The 19,343-nt window shown below is 47.9% G+C and overlaps 2 protein-coding genes across 6 annotated transcripts in view; one reads left to right on the top strand and one right to left on the bottom strand.

The window, feature by feature from the left end:
• The window catches only part of ADCY8 (adenylate cyclase 8), a 204,919-nt gene extending 189,921 nt beyond the window's left edge, over positions 1-14,998 (bottom strand). For all 4 annotated transcript variants that reach the window (XM_025993463.2, XM_025993464.2, XM_025993465.2 and 1 more), the window contains exon 1: positions 13,645-14,998. In XM_025993463.2, coding sequence (XP_025849248.2) covers positions 13,645-14,607 — 963 coding nt within the window. In that variant the 5' untranslated portion in view covers positions 14,608-14,998. The remainder of the gene's footprint in view (positions 1-13,644) is intronic.
• LOC112915983 (uncharacterized) lies at positions 13,749-18,968 on the top strand. Of its 2 annotated transcripts, none has more exons than XM_025993467.2 (2): positions 13,749-13,881; positions 15,981-18,968. In XM_025993467.2, exons 1-2 carry the CDS (start codon positions 13,847-13,849, stop codon positions 16,657-16,659), a joined length of 714 nt encoding a protein of 237 aa, XP_025849252.2. In that variant the 5' UTR covers positions 13,749-13,846; the 3' UTR covers positions 16,660-18,968. The 2 variants fall into 2 exon arrangements, 1 of the variants encoding a protein (XP_025849252.2); XR_011996503.1 differs by lacking the exon at positions 13,749-13,881 and adding an exon at positions 13,882-14,020 and having other exon boundaries at positions 15,981-17,516.
• The last annotated feature ends 375 nt before the right edge of the window (positions 18,969-19,343 follow it).

Here is a 19,343-nt window from a genome sequence, read left to right as displayed (position 1 = left end):
AAGGGGAGCAACAATACTCATGTTAAAGTGATTTATTTAGGGATTTATTCAGTAAGCCTCTGCTGCGAGCTCCCCTTGGGATGTGCCAATATCTAGTCCAGGGATATACACAAGGTCAGAGCCTGTCCTCAGAGAGCACACATTTTAGTAGTGGAAACAAATAAAGACACCATAGTTCCAATTTTACCTGACAACCCCAGTCCTCTTGTGGGTCTTAATTAGGAATAATTTCCTTATCTCAGCCCAAGTCAGATTTCTCCTTTGAAACAGAAACCAGAGCCAGGAGAGGGTGAGATAAGCAAGATGTGCAGGATAGACTATGTCACAGGATTGGCATCCAATAGCAAGAGCCTTTTTACACTTTGTACCCTGGATGCCTTCCTAGCCTAAACCTAGTCATAGCCTGGCACCAGATCAGGTCATCTGGCCTAAAAGTACTTAACTCAGTTTGACATAGTCACATACTGAGGTCCCTATTTGATCAATGGCTGACTCTCATTCTAGATTAGAATCCATTTAAGAGCAGGATCTTGCATTCTTGTCCTCACCACCCTATCCTACTGCTTACACCCTGCACACAATGGTACTCCATATGTATTTGTCATATGAAGGACTAAATAGAAGTATGAACTAATAAATGATGGAGGGATGTAGAGAGAATGAGGAAAGTCCAGAGTCAGGGACCTAAGCCCCCATTGGAGTGTCAGGGCAACCAAAGCCTTTCTCCCCAAACTAGATCTACAGGCTGGCAGCATGTAGCACCTGGGCACTTGCTAGAAATGCCAAATCTTGGTATCCCTTTCCTAAATCCAAAGGCTGAGCCAAGACCTCCAAGTGATTTCTCTGCATATTAAAATTCGCAAGCATTGGTCTACTGTTGTTTAGAAAAGTAAAGCCAGAAAAAGGACCCCTCAGGGCAGAGGAGTCCACAGAAATGGTGGTCAATTTAAAAAACTAAGCTACAATAAAAAATAAAATGTATTGTGCAAAATCTATGAACTAGCCCAGATCTAAATATTCTAAATATTCCATGTATATTTCATCTCTGTGACAATTTTCTGAACTAGTGTTATTATTCCCATTTACAGTTGAAGAAAGTGAGGTACAGAAAGATTAAGACCCTTATTGGTGTCATAAATTTACCAGTGGCAATCAATCCCAGGCAATCTGAATCCTCATCCCGCATTGGGTTCACACTCCAGTGCTTCCTGTAATATGTGTGGGTCTGGCTCATGGCACCTCTCAATGCATGTCCTTCCTCACTGAAAGAGTCTTGCTCGAAGGACCATTTATTTTTTTGTCAAATTCCATAGCGTCTGCCTAGCCCCCCTCTCTTAAATGCCCCCTCAGAGTTCATTCAGATTCTTACAATCAAATGAGCAAACATAATTCTCTGATGGAACAAATGCCATTTGTTCTGAAGCTGGCATGTGTCTTGGAGGAGGGGCTGAGGGGAGGGTTCCCGGAGCTGGTGACCTGCAGGTGAGTACTGGCAGACAAGAGACAAGATGACAGAAGAGTTGCCCCAAGAAGGGAGGAGCCCACAGCACAAGGTGTCAGGAAATTGGGGACACAGGAGGAGCCCAGCACAAAGTGTCAGGAAACTGGGGACACAGGAGGAGCCCAGCACAAGGTGTCAGGAAACTGGGGACACAGGAGGAGCCCAGCACAAGGTGTTAGGAAACTGGGGATGGATTCAACTGTGGAATTTACCCCCAGGCACGAGTGGTGACAATCCTTGAATTTAGGAGCAGCCTACTCCCTGGTGGGTAAGGGGTGGCTTGGAGGAGCACAGGGAATGACAGAGTTCAGTGATCATGAGGCCTACACTGGAACAGTAAGGAGGAGGATGGATAGCTATGGGCAGATCCCAGTAACAGAAGACAACACCATCAGGAATTCACACAGATGATGGGTGGGAAGCTGATGATTTTTGGTTTGTTGAGACTGAGCTGTCCTTGACTGAAGGTGCCCAGCAGGTCACTCGGGGGCCTGGTCTTAAACTTGGCCAAGAAAACTGGGCTAGAGACAGAGATTTAGAGGAGTAAGCAGCACCTAGATCCATGGTCAGTAGTGGCAGAAGGGAGGGATTGTCCAGGGGGATGTGTGCAAGGAGATATGTGGAACAGATATTAAAGGAATCCCAACACTGAAGAGGAGAACTGAAAAATCTGGGAAGAAAGAGAATGTAAGCAGCACTAGACTATATCATGGAGACACAACCATGCCTCAGTACAACCCCGGCCTTTGTGAAGCTCACAGCCCAGCCGGCCAGAGATGTGGAGACCAGCAGCAGATGAACAGAGAAAGGCTGATGTGGTCAGCAGAGGAGGAGTAGCTAACTTGGTCTGGGGTCCTGGGAACCCTTGACGATCCTGTATTTCTCTCCACTACTCACAGAACTTTTTTAGGCATCGAGATACTCGTGGCAGAAGAAGCCAAGGCTATTTGGCCAAAGTCGCTGGGGGAAAAAAAAAAAAGTGGCAAAAATAGGATGAGGATTTGTTTTAAGGAAATTTTCTTAACACGGTTTCAAAAATATCTCTGTCCATTGGCAGAGCTCAGAGTTGGTCTCCGGCTGAAATGGCGTGGGCGGGGCCCCAAGGACTGCTTATGATGCCATTATTCACTTGGTAAAAGGGAAGAGCTGCAGCTGTCTCTTAAATAGAGAAGAAAGCCTGGGTGGCTCAGTTGGTTGAGCGTCTGCTTTGGCTCAGGTTGTCATCCTAAGGTCATGGGATCGAGTCCTGCAACAGGCTCCCTGCTCCATGGGAAGCCTGCCTCTCCCTCTACCTCCCCCTCTGTGTCTCTCATGAATAAATAAATAAAATCTTTACAAAAGAGAAGGAGTGAGAAGGAGGGGACTCTGTTCATTGGAAACTGACTGTAGGGGCCATGAACCCATGTGCACATGTACTACCCACCACCAACAGGTGAGGAAAGCTCACCCAAGTAACAAGGGAAGTTTGACTTTGAACTTAAAAGAAAACAAGCTTGCTGTTCTTGATTTTGACTTTGTTTCTTGAACTAATTGAGAGCAGAAAGAGGAACTAAGTGGGATACTTCCAAAAATGGAAGGCTTAACTCATAACCTTTTTGGGGGGACTTCATGAGGACCATTTTAGTTAATTGCATGGGGTTCTAATATCTAAAATCAGGCTTGATTTTTCTGTGATGCAGTCTACAGATGAACTGATCCAGTTAGGGTACAAACTGGCCTTTCTGTGATAGGTTTTAAACTGAAGGGAATGAACGGTAGTCTAGGCAATGATATATTTACCATGCTCCTCAAAATCAACCAGTTTTGTGTGATGCTGTCCCCTTAGAAGTCAGTCGGACCAGCCCCTCTGCTCTGGTGTGGGGTGCCAGAAATGAGGTCTGAAGGTGGGAGAGCCTCTTGCTCACAGCTGTACCTGTATGAAACTAGAAGGGAAACACTGACTGAAGACCAGAGGTTAGGCCAAAGGGGCCATTTGGGGTGTGCCACAAAGAATACTTGAGCAGGATGCTGGTGTTGGGGTTCACAGCCAAGGTACTGAAGAACCAAGGAGGAAGCGAATGAAGGGAACCCCGTGTCAGGATTCTATTTTGTGTGGATGGGCCTGATCCATTTAAAATGTTCACAAATGAACACACACTTAATGGATAGTCTAGGTGCCTAACTATTCCCAGCCCCTTTCTCCTTCTTCTTTCTTAAGGAGCTTCCAGCCCAAAGCACTTTAGAAGGGGGTAACTCTGGATGTGTTCTCTGGTTTCCTGATGACCTCCTCTTTTGATATCTCTCTTCTTTCTTAGAGAAACAAATTTCTCTTCCCTCACTGATTACTCATTCCTTATTGAATACTGTGTGATTTGGAGGGGGTGGGGGGAGGTCAGCGGAAAGGAGGTGGTCATGTACTCTGTTCATTCCATTCACTTAAAAGTACCATGCTTGGTGATGTGATGAGCACTTGGTGATATAATATATGTTGATAAATTGAATTTAAATACAAATAAACAAACAAACCATATTCAGGACTGTTTCACAGGCCAGGGTCTATGCTACATGCTAGGAACACAGAGATGTATAAGACACAGCCCTTGATCTCAAGGGACTCACAGGGAATGCTATGACATTGCTGTAATAGGGGACTAATGCCAGATGTGTGATGTACCAAGGAGAGGGAACGAATTGAGCTTTACCTAAGCATCTTGTCTGCCTACCTTGCATGTAGAGATGGGTTTCCTGGAGCTCCAAGGTTTTAGCTAGGGTCACTGTGAACACAGACCAACTGGGCATGCCCAGAGCTGCAGACCCGCCTGACCCTCCTCAGCCTGAGGCAGTCACTCCCACCTGCCACATCTTCCAGTCCAGACTGGGGATGCATTCAGTTTGTGGTAAGGAACTCCTTAAATAACTGATCTGCTGGCCCTTTCCTGGGTCGCCATACACTCTCTTCACTAAGAAGGTTCATACCCATCCATAATGTCTTCTAGAATCTGATCTTCCCTTTCACACAACTCCTAAAAGAAGCCCAACACAGCTTTGATTTTTCATGCTTTAGAGGTCTGTAGTAAAAAAAAAACAAAAAACAAGCCTGAAACTTGCATCTGTATAAAATATTTACTGAATGCTGTGATCCAGATGTGCCTTTTTAATAAAAGATTTATTTATTTGAGACAGAGAGAGAGCAGAGGAGGGGCAGAGGGAGAATCCTTCAAGCAGACTCCCCAATGAGTGCAGAGCCTGACAAAGGACTCGATCTCACAACCCATGAAATCATGACCTGAGCCAAAACCAAGAGTTGGATACTTAATCAGCTGAGCCACCCAGGCACCACTCCAGTCATGTTCTAAGAACCAGATACAAACTTCCCTACCTCTGCACTAGAATCACAAACTTCCTCCCAAATTCCATTCAAGTATCAGCTTCAATACAGCAATAACCTTGACTGTCCAGTACATAGCTGTGTCCCAGAACCTAGAACCCAATAGGTAGGCAACAAATACTTGTCGAACAACTTACCTATTCAGTCTTCATTCTCCCCTTCTTCCTATGCAATCCTGACTTTCTGAGATGCAGTAAAAGCTCATCTATTTTTGTCATCCTCCCTTAACCATGGAGTGGCTATGTGTCCAGTATTCTGGTCCCCACAATGTAAGCAGATGTCATTGGGCAGAGATCCCAGAAGAGCTCCTAGAAGGGCAACTCATTCAGTTGACAAATATCCATTGGCCATCTTAGCCTTTTGCTTCTTGTCCTTTGCCTTCTCATTTTTACTGCCTATAAAGAGGTCATGATGGCTTGGAGATGAAAGCCAATGGCTTTCAACTGACCTTCAGGAAAAGTCTTCCTGGTACGGAATCTACTTTAGGCCATCCCTTATGGATTGCTGTACAACTTTCCCCTGAAGAATCCCCATGACATGGAGCTCATCACTTCAAAAAGCAGCCTCCTAGGCAGGTCTGTTTGTTTTAAAAAATCTTGGCTTTAGATGAACCCAAGTCTCTCACACTATTGTGACCATCAATTGATCTTTATTCTGTCCCAGAGGAGACACATAAAATAACCAGTCTGTCTTCACTGTGGTAGTACCCCAAATATTTGAGAACACTTAGCATATATTTTCTACATCCCCATATCCCTAGGCTTCTGAGGCTTCTTCCTTTTTTCTTGGTCTTGTTCTGTTAACATTTTTTATGCTACATTTCATCTTTCCATGTTCTAAGCTAAAGAAATATATATATATATATTTTTTTTTTGATTATGCACTTCCTAATCCTCAGTCATCTCTGTTTTATAAGCAATCGTGTGTATCCAGCATGTAATTCCAGAAAGAAAAAAAAAAAAGAAGATTCTGAAATGGTTTCCTCCAGCCAACTGGAAAGCTAGCTGACACAGAACAAGATGTGTAGTTTATATGAGAAAGTGGATATAGTTTTTGTTTCATATTTTATACCTGTGTGCACTCTACATAGAAAGGGCAGCTTTTAAAATTTCCTCATTAAAAAACCCATTGATGTGATTTAATTTCACATCTAGCTCATGTCCCTCACCATGTAGAATTTTATCATTTCCTGATTTAGAAGAATTTTGTGCTTCAAAGACATTTTGACATATAAGGCAGGAAGTGGCTCAGCATGAAGAGACACCCCCAGGAGCTAAGGAATGTGTAAGATATCACACGTATGAAAATACAGGATCTAGAGAAATGAAATTCTAATATCAGATCACAGATATCCAAGAAACAAGGAATGGCAGGCTTATCTGACAACACTGAGTTATAACCCCAGTCCCTTGGTCAAGGTGGTGGTCACACAGTTGCATTTACGGGTGGCATGGCTCTTCTTCCTACCAGGCTGTGGTTTGGCCTCCCTTGGAATGTCTGGCACCTCAGGGGTTAATTAATCTACCTTGTTCTTTCCCTACCCTGCAGGGCTGAGAGAGAAATCTTGCGGTGAGAAGAGCTGGTTTCTGAGTGCTGCGTAACTGACCTGACTCCTTAAAATAGTCCTTCATAAACAAAACGCACATGATATCATTTGAGTGTGTAAATCCAATTCCATTTCCTGGGAAAGCACAGGGCAGATGGTGCTGCTCTGCTGTGGCTGGCTGGGTGAGGTGGCGTTCCTGCACCCAGACCCCAAGAAATGCCAGTGAAGAAATTTCTTCCAGGAGCCATCCTCTTGCTAACTAAGGTTTGAACCTATATAACATAGAAATCTGCCAAACTCCGGTTTCTGTTACCTTGATTTCCAGCAGACAGAAAACAAAGAACATGCTTCAAAAGCAATACATCGAGTGAACTGAAATCCTGTTCAACTGAAGATTCAGGACCTGCTAGCGTTCTCGAAGGATTAATGTTGTGCCCATTTGTGGGTAAGAGAAAAGGTTTGAGAGGAATGTGGCAAGTGTCTCCTGTGTTCTGAAAATAAACCCATGTAGGATCAACTAAAAGAGATACACTTGTGAAATGAATAAATTAGCATCCCAAGAAATATTTAGACAACAGTGAAATGTCACGGCAGTATGATTGTGGTAGTATCCTTTGATGACACGTTACCAGCAACACGAACTGTGGGATAAGCTCTTTTCTTTTTATGTTTCCTTTTTTTTTTTAAACTTATTTCACTTATTCTTGATGAGCCCTTACAGTGCCATCAATCATTAAGGTGTAAATATGACTAATGCATTTGTCCTACTTAGCATGACATTGCAGCAGCTGCTCCAGAAGGAAAAGTCCTCCCGGCCTTCCCGGTTTTGATCTAATTATGCTCTGACCCACTGATACTGGTCAGGTGACATTACCGGATATGAAGGAAAACAAATTCATAATTCAATCTTGCAAAGCACACAACTTACAATCACTTTACAACTCTCTCTAAATACACAGGCACCAAGCCCATTTGCAACTCTAGAGGGGGGGAGAGGGGGGAGGGGATTGGGGGGTGGAGATGGGGGGGTGGTAACAGGCCAGGGCTGAAGTGATTTAAGTGGTCATTCCAGTAGTCATTAAAAATATCTTTGGCAAAGCCTACATCTCCATCGCAAAACGGGGGGGGGGGGGGGGGGGGGGGCGGGGAAGGAAGGAAAGAAGAGAGGGAGAGAGGATTAGAACCAAAAGGATGGTCTCTGGGCATTTTTCACAAGAAAGAAAAAGTAATATTTCCATTTCCTGGCATTCAGAAGAACCTCTTGGGAATGGTGACAGTCAAATCTGGTTTTGAAAGACATTTTCTCAGACATGCTGGGACACTGCAATTATTTTTTTAAGCCTAAATGACTTTGCTAAAGGAAAATGTACAGAAACGGAGGTATTTGGAGTTTAAAAAACTGCACACCATAACTAGCAAGGTGCATTAAATAAAGGCCTAGTTGCGCTCATTTAATGGATGTTTTGTGTTTCCAAGTGAGCACTTACCTTGATACTAACCACCAAATTGGGATGATTTAAATTATGTTAAAAAAATAAATAAAAATAATAAATAAATAAATTACATGCCATTTGCTGTACATTAAGTAGTCCTACAATTCCTTTGATTTGAGTTAGCAGATTTAGACAAAGAACACAGAATATACACTTAGGTTTAAATTTTACAAGTTGGGGGAGAGAGATTGGTAATCCCAGTATGCTGACTTTATGTCTACTGCAGAAGTCAATCCTTCATTTAAACCATCAAAAAACGTATTCTATATATTTTTTTAAAGATTTATTTATTTTGAGAGAGTTCCTGAGCTTGCAAGTGCACAGAGGGAGGGGCAGAGGGAGAAGGTGAGAGAGAAAGAATCTCAAGAAGACTCCCCGCTGAGTGGAGAACAACCCCCTGAGTCTCCCCTCACCCCACACTGCCCCAATCTGGGCTTGATCTCACAATTTTGAGACCATGACCTGACCGGAATCAAGACTCAGGCCTCCTACCAACTGAGCTATCAAGGCGCACCTAAATCAGCAGAAATGCATTTTAAAGCACACACAAAGGCTGCTTCTCACCTGACCCTGCTCATATCATTAACCACCATCTTACCCAGTACAAACAATGCATTTTCTCCCAAAGGATTTTTTAAAGGTCAAACATAAGCTAAAAGTCCCTCGCTATTAGTTAAATTTAATGACCACAATTTAGTTAGTATTTTTCTGGCTCTCACCTCTACTGTTTGATGAGATTTGTGTAAGACAGTAAAGAAAATGCTGCATGGAAATTCTGATCTGTCGGCATGCATGACCTTGAGCACTAACTAACCTGGATTTGCATACCTGGCTGTTTTGGCTCCTAGAGTTATCTCAGAGAAATCACCTTTACTCTGACACTTCTGCTTATCTGCCTCACCAAGAGGTACAGAAGACTAATTAGCCACAAGCTTTAACATTTCAGAATCCCCAAGAGGAAACATACTGCAGTGATCTTTGTGGTTAAATATTGCTGCCTCTCAGTTTTCCAATAACTAAATGATCTTCACCATTTTGTCACTAATGAGCTGAAGAACTAGAACAAGAGGAGTTCCAGATGTTAGGTAGCTTGCATTACCGTCACCAGCAATTAAGAGAGAGTAAAATACGAATTACAGCAACAGTCCTTAGAACTTACCTGAGTCATGAAGGAACCTAGTAAGTATGACCTTATTATTAATGGTTTACTTGTACATATTACGTAATTTTGTAATAAATGTTTAGATGGGTAAAGTGAACTGGCAGGATAAATAATTTAAGATGTGGAGGAAAAAAAAATCTGTGTTGTCTTTGGACAAAGGCACTAACTACTCTACTACCTGAATGATGTACATGAAGCAGGTTTAACTTGAGGTGAATGAGGAGGCATCCAGAGGAAGGAGGAGCTGCAGCCCTCCCATTACCTATAAATGAACTTTGCCAGAGTAGACAGAAAAGCAACCCTTTGACTGAGCTTTGAACCTTCTGGAAGGTTCCTTCATATCTCCAATGCCACTTGGGACCTGGAACATACACAGATGCTCATATATATCTGCCATGGGCAATACCTCTGAGTCTGGGTGGGAAGTTTATGATTTAAGTCTAACAGTTCACTGAGTGAAGAAAATATAAACTACCTCTGCTGACAGCAAAGAACCTCCCGGGTGGCCTTATTCCTGTTCTACCTGTGTCCACAGTGTAAAGGACATGATGCTCTAAATGAACAGAAGACCCTGTCTCGTCATATAGGGTATCTGCAGATATTTGCAGCTTGGCTGTTACCCTGCCAAACTACAGATATAATTTCTGTCTGTAGGAAAAGAACAAAAACAGATTCTCGTAGCTTGGGTTAAGGGAAGGCAATCATTGACTCATGTTACTTTTGAAAAATGGCATTTTCAGTAAGTGAAACAGTTGCTGAGGTGTGTTGACTTTACACTCTCGTGTAGCTTCTTGGTTCTTGAAAATGCTACGTTAAATGTGAGCCATCCTCTAATGAGACTCAGGATAAATGTGGAGAAAGATGATATTCCAGGGTCAAAGGTCTTCGGTTGACAAGTTTGTATCCAGCTGAGCAAGATGATGAGCTCCCTGCAAAGAGCCTATGCCTAGAAATTCAGACATTTTTCTCTCATGATTTCCTTTTGGCTTTTTTCATTAAACGTTTATTCATGTGCTACACCAGGTATTGCCCTCTGGAGTAGTGAAACGGGTACTCCTTAGGCTTGAGTTGACACAAATGTAGTTTGGAAGGAAACCCCCAAAAGATGTCTTAAGAATGAATGACTTTGGAGCTAGGATTTGAATTGTGTTCTTGCCACTTGTTAGGTTCACCATCTTTGGGATGGCTCGCTAAACTTCCCAGAAATTTGTTTTTCTTCTATGGAACGAGAGTGAAGGATGTCATCTGTTTGTCATCATTAGATGTGATGATGTATGTAAAGGCCCTTAGTTACATGTAAAGCATTGTACAAATGTGAAGGATTATCACTGTGCTTTGATTTTCTCCAAAGGGGTTTATGTATGAAAGACTTCCTTACACACTAACAACTTATGTGTGATTGTGCAAGTAGGAAGCTTTAACCAGCAGAATGTGAGGGGGCTTGGATATTTTATAATATTGCCTTTGCAATGAACAGTCTTATTCATTCAGTGTCTGTGTGCTGAGTGCCTGCTGGGTGCCTGGCATTTTTCTAGGTGCTGAGGATAAACTGGTAAACGCATAGATGCCCACGCCTTTAGGTGGTGTTTACATTCCTGTTGGGTGGGGGGTGAGGGAAAAACAGAGTAAATACAAACAAATACGATAATTTCAGATAGTGAACGTGCTCAGGAGGAAACAGAACAAACCATGCACCAGGGAGTAGCATGTGAACTGAGTTCAGAATACTAAGAACGTCTCAGTCACGTGAAGACCTGGGAAAAATTATTCTAGGCGGCAGGCACAAAGCCTAAGAAGTGGAGAAGGAGCTCAGGATCTCTGCGAGCAGAAAAAGGTACTGTGATTTGGAGCCTGGGGAGGAGAGGAAAAGGAAACATAATTAGAGACAGAAGGAACAACCAGGTGACCATGGCAAGGAGTTAGGACGTTATTCTAATTGCTCCAAGAGGTCATTGGCAGGGCTTGCTTCGCATGTTCCCAAACAGGGAAAACTAAACAGTACCTGTTCAAAAATCAGAAATGTTTTAAAAAGCGATTAATTCTCCACCTCACCCCACCTGCAAGAGCTAGGAAAGCCACTTAGACCTCTAGAGGGCGCCAAAGGAAAACATTTTGTAGCCAAAGCCACAAAGGTCTTTTCAGCACCCGAAGTCGGAGGAGAGCGCTCTGGCTGTTTCCCAGGAGTCTGGTAAGAGCTGACTCCCCTGGAAAACTAGTTTATCTACAATTCCTACCCAAACAGAAAGTCTAAATGAGCTTGGTTTGGATGTACCTGGAGCTTGGTTTTCAAGTGGGGGACTGTTTATCATGAGAGGGGAGCGGGAAGACATTTTGGGGTTATTTTTAATCTTCTCCCATCTGGTAGTATTTGAGTAGAGCATAAAACAAATATGAAGCCAAAATTTACTTTCTGGATTCATTTGGCAAGCAAAGTGTCTCTATACTTAGAACTTTGAAAATATTCATCATTTGCCACTTGGGATGTTGTTATTCTAAATACTATTCCAAACTTACTTGATGAAGTCTCTCAGCAATGTGTACTAAAGGAGGGCTACTGCATGGAAAGCAGTGGGATTTTCAACCAATCAATGGGATTTTCTGCAAAACGGCAGATACCTATGGTATCTCGTGAAAACAACTCCTAGCGGAAAAAAAGATATGGGAAAAAGAGGAGGAGAAGGACAAAAAGGGGGATGAGAAGGGGAAGAGGATCAAGAGAGGGAAGAAGAGTCTGATGATATGGAGGTACATAATAAAAAAAATGCAAAAAAGCAGGGCAACTTGGAAGGAATTGAGACTTTTAGAGGCCAGTGGGGTTCAGATCCAAGTGTACGGACCGGAAGACACAGGTCACAAAAATACTTTGCAGAATCCCTAATTGAGATTTTTATCAGATGTGGGGCTTAAAAAAAAAAAAACACCTTTATTTATTTTAAAGACACAGAGAGAGGCAGAGACCTAGGCAGAGAGAGAAACAGGCTCACTGTGGGGGAGCCTGATGCGGCACTTGATTCTAGGACCCCAGGATCACGACCTGAGCCAAAGGGAGACTCAACCTCTGAGCCACTCAGGTGTCCCCATCAGAGGTGCGTATGAAAGGTTAACCATGATTTCAAGAAAATATTCATGGCTGTCTTTAATAAGAAGTTTAGCTGACCAGCCCTTACAAACAGAGCCTCTCACCTCCCACTGCATGCCTAATGATCACAGCCAAGCACTTTATAATACTCTGTTTTACCCAAGAAGACTTCAAAAAGCATTTTAAAAGCAGCCAAACAGGTGAGGAACCTGAGCAAAGGTATACAGAGCCATCAGAGAAGACAGAGAATCCCAAATCCACTAGAAGCCCAGAAGGTCAATGATGGGCAAAGCGCTCTATAGGTGCCAGCATTCCAGAAAGCACGAGCAGCTTTCCGAGGTGTTGTACCTGGTTATTCAATGATATATTCAAACCCAAACACAAGGAAGAGGAGTTTTTAAGTGGCCCAGAAGCTGAGTCTGGAGCAGAAACATACAAAGCAGGCCCTTGTCCAAGCACCTGTGTCAGTCTCCTATGTGGAAACATTTCAGCTGACATGCTTCCCTCATTTTTATGGAGAAACCCCTCAAATTCAGTCTTCTGCTACCTACCAAGGATTTGGCAAACAAAGTGCCAGACCATTAATTATCTATTGATTTTAATGGATTTCAACACTAAAGTCACTATCTACGTATTCCTTCACAGACAATGGGAACTCTGTTCCCAGTAACACATCCATATTTAAAGGGAAAGACAGGAAGAAAGGAAGAAAAGAGATGGAGGGTCAGGTTCCACCTAAATATTTCAGACCATCTACATCAAAATGCCCTTTATCAATTAAGCAAAACTTGCATTTTTGACCAAGACACTTCCCTGCCCACCCGACCAGCCCCAGATGAGGCTGATGGATGCAAAGCACTGGGTTTGGATCCCCCCAAAATAAGACAAGATATCCTCTTAGATCACCAACGCAGTAAAGAATTCCTAAGTGAAATACGTATCATGGAATTGTCGGAAAAACTGGATGATATAACATATGCAGGGGCCCCACCAGCAATTATCATTCAACACATGCTATTATTTCCTCCTAGAATTGAGGGTGTGTGGCACAGAATCCCAACTCTGAATCCCAAAGTCCCTTAAAACAGCCTGCTGCGACTCTTGTGAGTAAAAGCTGTTAAGGAATGGGTCACCTTCTAAATCGGGGTGCATCTCCTCCCCTCTGTCTCCTGCTCCTGAGACTACAGATCCTGGGGGAAGTGTGCAGAACAGAAAGAAGGCTGGTTCTTAGTTGGCTGGCGACAGAGAAGAATTACTCACAGAAGCAGAAGAGAAGGGCAGGGCTGGAAGAAACTTTAGAGGTCATTTACTTCCAACTCCTCTAAGATGGGTGAAACACCATCCCCCCAACACCCAGGACCTCCCAAGTGCAGGGCACTGCGCCAGGCTGGGGGAGGGGCCTCCAAGTGAGCCAGGCAAGCGGGCCTCTCCAAAAGCTATTTCTAAATAACCCAGGGGAGTCAAGGGGAGGGAAGAGCTAGGCAGGCAGTAGTTACCTGGTTGATGGAAATGACCGCCAGCCGGGGGATGACCACCTGCAGGACCACCTGCAGCAGCGAGGTGCCCAGGCCGGCCAGGATGGCCCAGGTGAGCGGCAGTGGCAGCATGCTGTAGGTGGCGAACAGCGTGAAGAGGACGTAGCCGATGCCATCACCCAGAAGCCCATAGCCGAGGCCTGCTGCCAAGATCTGGGTGGTCATGGCCACCCAAGTGACCACACCGCTGTACTGCAGGTACGTGTGCGAGGTGGTGTCCTTCCTGACCACCACCAGGGCGCAGATCACCACCTCGATGCCCGTGAAGAAGCCCAGGAGGATGCCCTTGAGCGGGTCCATGGGGGCCGAGGCCAGGCTCAAGTGGAGGACCAAGAGGGTGAGTTTGGTCAGCACGTCCAGCACGTTCATCACCACTTCGGATTTGCGCCTCTGGCCCAGGAAATAGCGCTGGTAGAGGCGCTCCAGATCCCGGGACTTGAAAGAGTTGCGCAGAGTGGGGAAAATGACCCCTCGGTAGCTGTAGCCCCCGCTGAGGAAGAAATCCGAGTTGCTCGGGGCGCAGTCGAGGTGCAGGAAGCCCAGGTCGCCCCCGCCGCCGCTGCCGCCGCCGCTGCCGCCGCCGCTGCCGCTGCGCTCCGGGAAGACTTTGGTGCCCCCGGTGCCGTGCGCCCTCTCCGCGGGGCCCAGCGAGTAGAGGGGCAGCGCCGCGTCTCCGCACAGCTGCGCCGCGGGGTGGTTGGGGCCGCCGCCCGCAGGGGCCGCGGCTTTGCCCGAGCCTCTGCTCCCGCCGCCGCCGCCCCGGTGCCCGTGGAGGAAGCGCTGCTCGGTGATGTGCCGCACCGCCGTTTGCCATAGCAGCCGCTGGGGCCGAGCGCTGCCGCCGCCGTCGCCGGCCGGGGGCGTCGGGTGGATGGTGTAGAGCTCCTCGCTGCCGCCCAGGCAGCGCACCTCGGAGAGCTCCATGGCGCCGGGCCGAGGCGGCTGGGGGACGGGTCCCGGGGACCCCACGGCCGCCCCGCGGCCCCGCTCGCGCGAGCCCAGGACAGGAGGCCCCGCGCCCCCCGCGCGTCAGGTCATAGTGCGCCCCGGAGCAAGGGGCGCCCGGAGGGTCCCCGCGGACCCCTGCCCCACGGCGCGGCTGGGATGCGCGCGGGCGCGGGCGCGGGCGCTCGGAGCCACGCAGCCCCCTTCTCCGGCTCGGGCTTCCCGGCCGCCCCTCGGCTCTGCGTCTTGGCGCAGCCTTGGCTCTCCGGGAGGCGCCTGGGCGCCGTGCTGCGCTCTGCTGCGCGCCGGGCGGGTCCGGGCTGCGGCACTGGGCTCGGGGCACCCCCGACCCGAGGGGGAGCGGCGGCGGCGGCGGCGGCGGGTGCGAAGTTAGCCGCTGTGGCCGGAGCAGAGCCCTTCGGAGAACTCCATTGCGCCGGGATGGGGAGCCGGGGCGGAGCTTGGGGGGCGGGGGCAGAGAAGGGGGAGGCCTGGGGGTGGAGGGGTGCCCCGCGGAAGGCGGAGAGGTGGGAGCCTCGGGGCGAGCGAGTCACCAGACAGTTAATTTGGCGCAGGGGGTGTGCTGGGGCGCCCTCCTCGGCGCATCTCTGGCCGTCTCCTCTCCGAGGGCTGACAGCGCGGCGCTGGCTCTGGCCCGTCGCATCCCTCGGGGGAGCGGGAGGGCGGCGGGGTCCCAGTCGCGGCTAGAAGGCGAGGTCGGCCCTTCCAGCTGCGCCTCCGAGGGGTCGGAGCCCACTGTTCCCGTTCCCTCCACTTCGCTCTTCGGAGTCCATTTGGGCCGGGAGCTGCGAGGCCCCGGAGGGAGGGGGGGCGCAGGAGAAAGTGGGGATCCGAAGCCAATGGCCCTGAGGACGCCGAGAAGCCACCGGGTGCGGATCCCTGAGGCCAAGAACGGCGGCAGGGCGGGCGCGGCGAGGAGGGAGGCCCGAAGCCGCGGGGCAGGCGGCGGAGACGCCACCGGATCCAGGGACCCGCCGCGTGCCACCCCGGCGCGCTCCGAAGCGGGCTGCGGGCCCCCGGCGGCGGGGAGCAATTTGGAGACCTGTCAGATCGGTCAGACACCCGCGGCGACTTAAACCCGCCCCCACGCCGAGCCACGCCCCCGGAACCGGGCGGGCGGGGGCGGGGGCGGGGGCGGCGGGGAGCTGGCACCCAGACCTGGCCAGGACGCCCCGGGTCTCGCAGGCAGCCGCACGCGCAGGCCGGCGTGGGTGAGGACGACCGCGCGCGCCCCGGCCTCCCCCCGCGGGCATCCAGCGCTCCAGCTGGCCGCGCGGGCCGGTTCCTCCACTATGTACATATATATACATTTTTTTGTTTTTTCTTTTTAGGCACTGGCTCCAGTCCTCGGCAGGTGCAGAGCCAGGACTCGTAGGCCGCTCTGCCCACGGACTCCGAGAGCGCAGCGCGATGAAACAGGGGGTCTCCTTTCCATCCCCCCAACCCCCACCCCACCCCACCCCACCCCACCCCACCACCACCACCCGGGCGTCTTTTGGCGAAACCAGCTCTCGCGCTGCAAATGCAGAGACCGCTTCCAGCCGGAGCCTTTCCTACCCCCATCCGGAGGGGTGGGGGGCTCGTCCCCCGAGCGCCGCGCACACCAAGTTTCTCCCTGCTGACAGTAGGGGGAGAGAGACGGGGACGCGCGGAGCGCACTGCCCGCCGCCCTGCCGGCTGCGGCCCCGGTTTCCCGCCCTCTGGACTCCGCGCCCAGGGCAAAGCGTAGCGGCCGCAGCCCCGAGCCCGGCTGCAGGTGGCGGAGCCGCGGTGGCCGCCACCTCCGCCACCGCGAGCGACTGCGGCTGCAGCCAGCGGGGCCCGGGCCCTGAGCACAGTCAGCTGATGGCCAATGACGTCAGGCCCCGGGCGCTTTCTCGGCTCCCCGTGGCGTCCCGTGCAAGCCCAGGAGACCGCCAGGCTGCCCCCGCAGCCCTCCGGAACCAGCGATTTCCCCCTGCTCTCCCGAGGAGGAGCTCCCCTCTCTCCGCCTGCCCTGAGCAGGAGTAGCTCTAGATTAGGTCCCCTCCCCAGCCGCAGACTCCATCGCCAAGGGTTATTTGTGTCCACTGTGTCCCAGAAACACAGGATCCAATTCTTTTCTTTTTATTCTTTCCTATCCACACACATGCGTTTCCGTTTAAATCCAGAACCACCGGTCCGGGGCCTTGTATAGAGACTCCCAAGAGAGAAGGCTAACATTTCCCCCTCTGCCATAACAGTAGATTTCTGGGATGTGATATACACCCTCAAAAAGACTCCTTTAATCCCAGACCTTTAGAGTTGTCAGTCTACCATTTCTCAAGGGAACAAAATTAAATGCTCGGTTTTAAATAGAAAGAAGGTCGGTTCTATTTTTAAGCTGGTTTGTGGATGAATTAATGTAACTATAAAGATCTCCCGGAGTAGCTGTCCCACTCCCAAGGGGCTGGGGTTAACGGCAAAGCGCTCCCCAAAACTCAGTTGGGCAGTTATCTAGACCTTAATGATCATCGTCGCGGAAAAGAAACACTGCTTGCTTCTCCCTTTCTGAATTGCTTGGACTCATCAGCCTCTCCAGCTCTCCTGAAAGTCTGGTGGGGGGTGGGGAGTGGGGGAGTGAAGGGGTGGGGGTGGGGAGTAAGGAGTGTCTTGACTTGAAGAGAGAGCCCAAAGAGGGCAGAAGGCTGGTGGGGGAGGGAGACTCGTTCTTGCAGACCGTATGCCAGGATGTGTGCCCAGCTGTGTCCTCTCCCTGCAGGCACTGCCCCAAGTCATCTGTGCTAATGACCATATTAGTAAACTTGGCAGTGGAAGACACCTCTTTATTTTCTCAATCTTTCTCCTTGGGAGCCTGAGAACTCAGCCTGAATAAATGAGGGGTTGAATGCAGATGGAACTTTCCTATGAAAATCTTCCTCCTGGACATATCCCAGGATGATTTATTCAGCAGCAAAGAAGGCATGCCAAAGAGGGGGAGACTGGACCCAATCAGATAAAATGACTCAGGCTGATGAATGAGCATAGCATGCTACAGAAAAAAAAAAAAAGAATTTAATAGACTCAGGTTGAACCTAAAATATCAGGGAGAAAATGTTGCATCTGGTCAACTGACTCCTCTGAAAGTTCCTTTGCCATAAGGGGTGTTAGAACAGGTTGTTTTAAACAAGAGCATGGATGACAACGAGATCCAATTCTTCTTGTTGGGACGATACAGTGCCACGCAGCCCCCCAAACATTCTGTTTTCGAATGACAGTGTTGGCATTACACAAATATTGAGAGACTTTTCGGAGAATGCAAACCACCAAATGATGATCACTTAAGGTAACAAACTGCTTTGAGGCTACAATGGGCATCTGGTCATGTGATCACTTACTCCCTGCATATTTATTATGGGTGGGTCTCTGCTATGTTCAGGGACAATGCTTTGCAAACTCACTATCTTTTTATACACAGTTGCCTTCTCTTGGACTGTCCCTGTATCTTTCTCTCTCTCCAGCCATTTCCTTCCCACAAAATACTATTCACCTCATCCTTCAAAGCCTGGGCAGTGTCTCTGCACAAATCCTTTCCTGTTATTCCCTGTGAAAATTCAGAACTTCCTTCTGTGAAAGAAGCTTCCAAAAGGAGGAAGCTTTGCTAAAAGGAGTCACTCAAAATAGAGTCAGAAGGATCTCAAGGAAGTAGGGGCTAGGCACATCCCCTGTTGTAATTCTCAGAACTTTTGACTTTTGTCAATTGCAAATCTACCACCTTCTGGAACACATCCTCCTACTTTGGACTAAAATAGAGATAATGTAACACCTGTTAGCCAAATAACCAACCATGTATAGGAAGTCAGTTTAAACTTTGCCAGCACCAATCACAATTCTTTCAAAACAACTTATGTAACCTTGTGGGTTTTGCCTTTATAAACCCCGGTACCACTTTCACATTCTTCAGGGGCATGTGTTGGACTTCTGTGGATTCTGTGTCTTCTGTATCTCTTGGGTTGCAATTCCTAAGACCCCAGATACACGTGTTTGATCACTTTACTGCCTTGTTGTCTTCTTGGTGGACCCATCTCTGTTGTCTGTGAGTCTATTCTGGTACTGCTGGTGTGGCACTTACTATGGGGACTGGCTCTGCCCCCACTTGCTTACCCCTTTGTCTCTCATGTCTCCTCATGAAGCAGTGAACGCATCGAAGGGGAGAACTGATTTTCCTTGGCCCCATCACATCCAGTTTCTTTCTTTTTTTTTTTTTTTCACTTCCAGTTTCTAGCAACTATGGCATTAATCTTAAACACGAAGCCAAAAAAACAAAAACAAAAACAAACAAACAAAAAAAACCCCACGAAGCCATCAGTTATTTTACCAGGAAAAAAAACCAGGTTTATTTGGGAATAGCAATTTGGGACATACAAGCTATGGAAAAAACACAGGTCAGTCCAACAAACAAAGGAGAGGAATGCTATTTTATAAGGAGAAGGAGAAAGTTGGGGAGGGTTGATTTGAAAGCAAGTCTTTTGGAGAAAGGCAAGAGTTTGGGGTGATGCCAGTTTCTCATGGGTAAGTTGCAGGGGTAGAGGATTTCTTGAAGATTCGGTGTAGGTCTTACCTCTTGGGGACTTGGAACTGATCATTCTTATCTGTTGATGATTTTTCTTTGGAGTCTACATTACAATTTTTCCTGTAGTTGTAATTCTGCCTGTTATGGCTTGCTCTTCCCGCCT

Source organism: Vulpes vulpes, chromosome 13 (assembly GCF_048418805.1).
Source record: "Vulpes vulpes isolate BD-2025 chromosome 13, VulVul3, whole genome shotgun sequence".
Classification (NCBI taxonomy): Eukaryota; Metazoa; Chordata; class Mammalia; order Carnivora; family Canidae; genus Vulpes; species Vulpes vulpes.
Note: the sequence above shows the minus strand (reverse complement) of the source record. Positions and strands in the feature narration are given on the sequence as shown.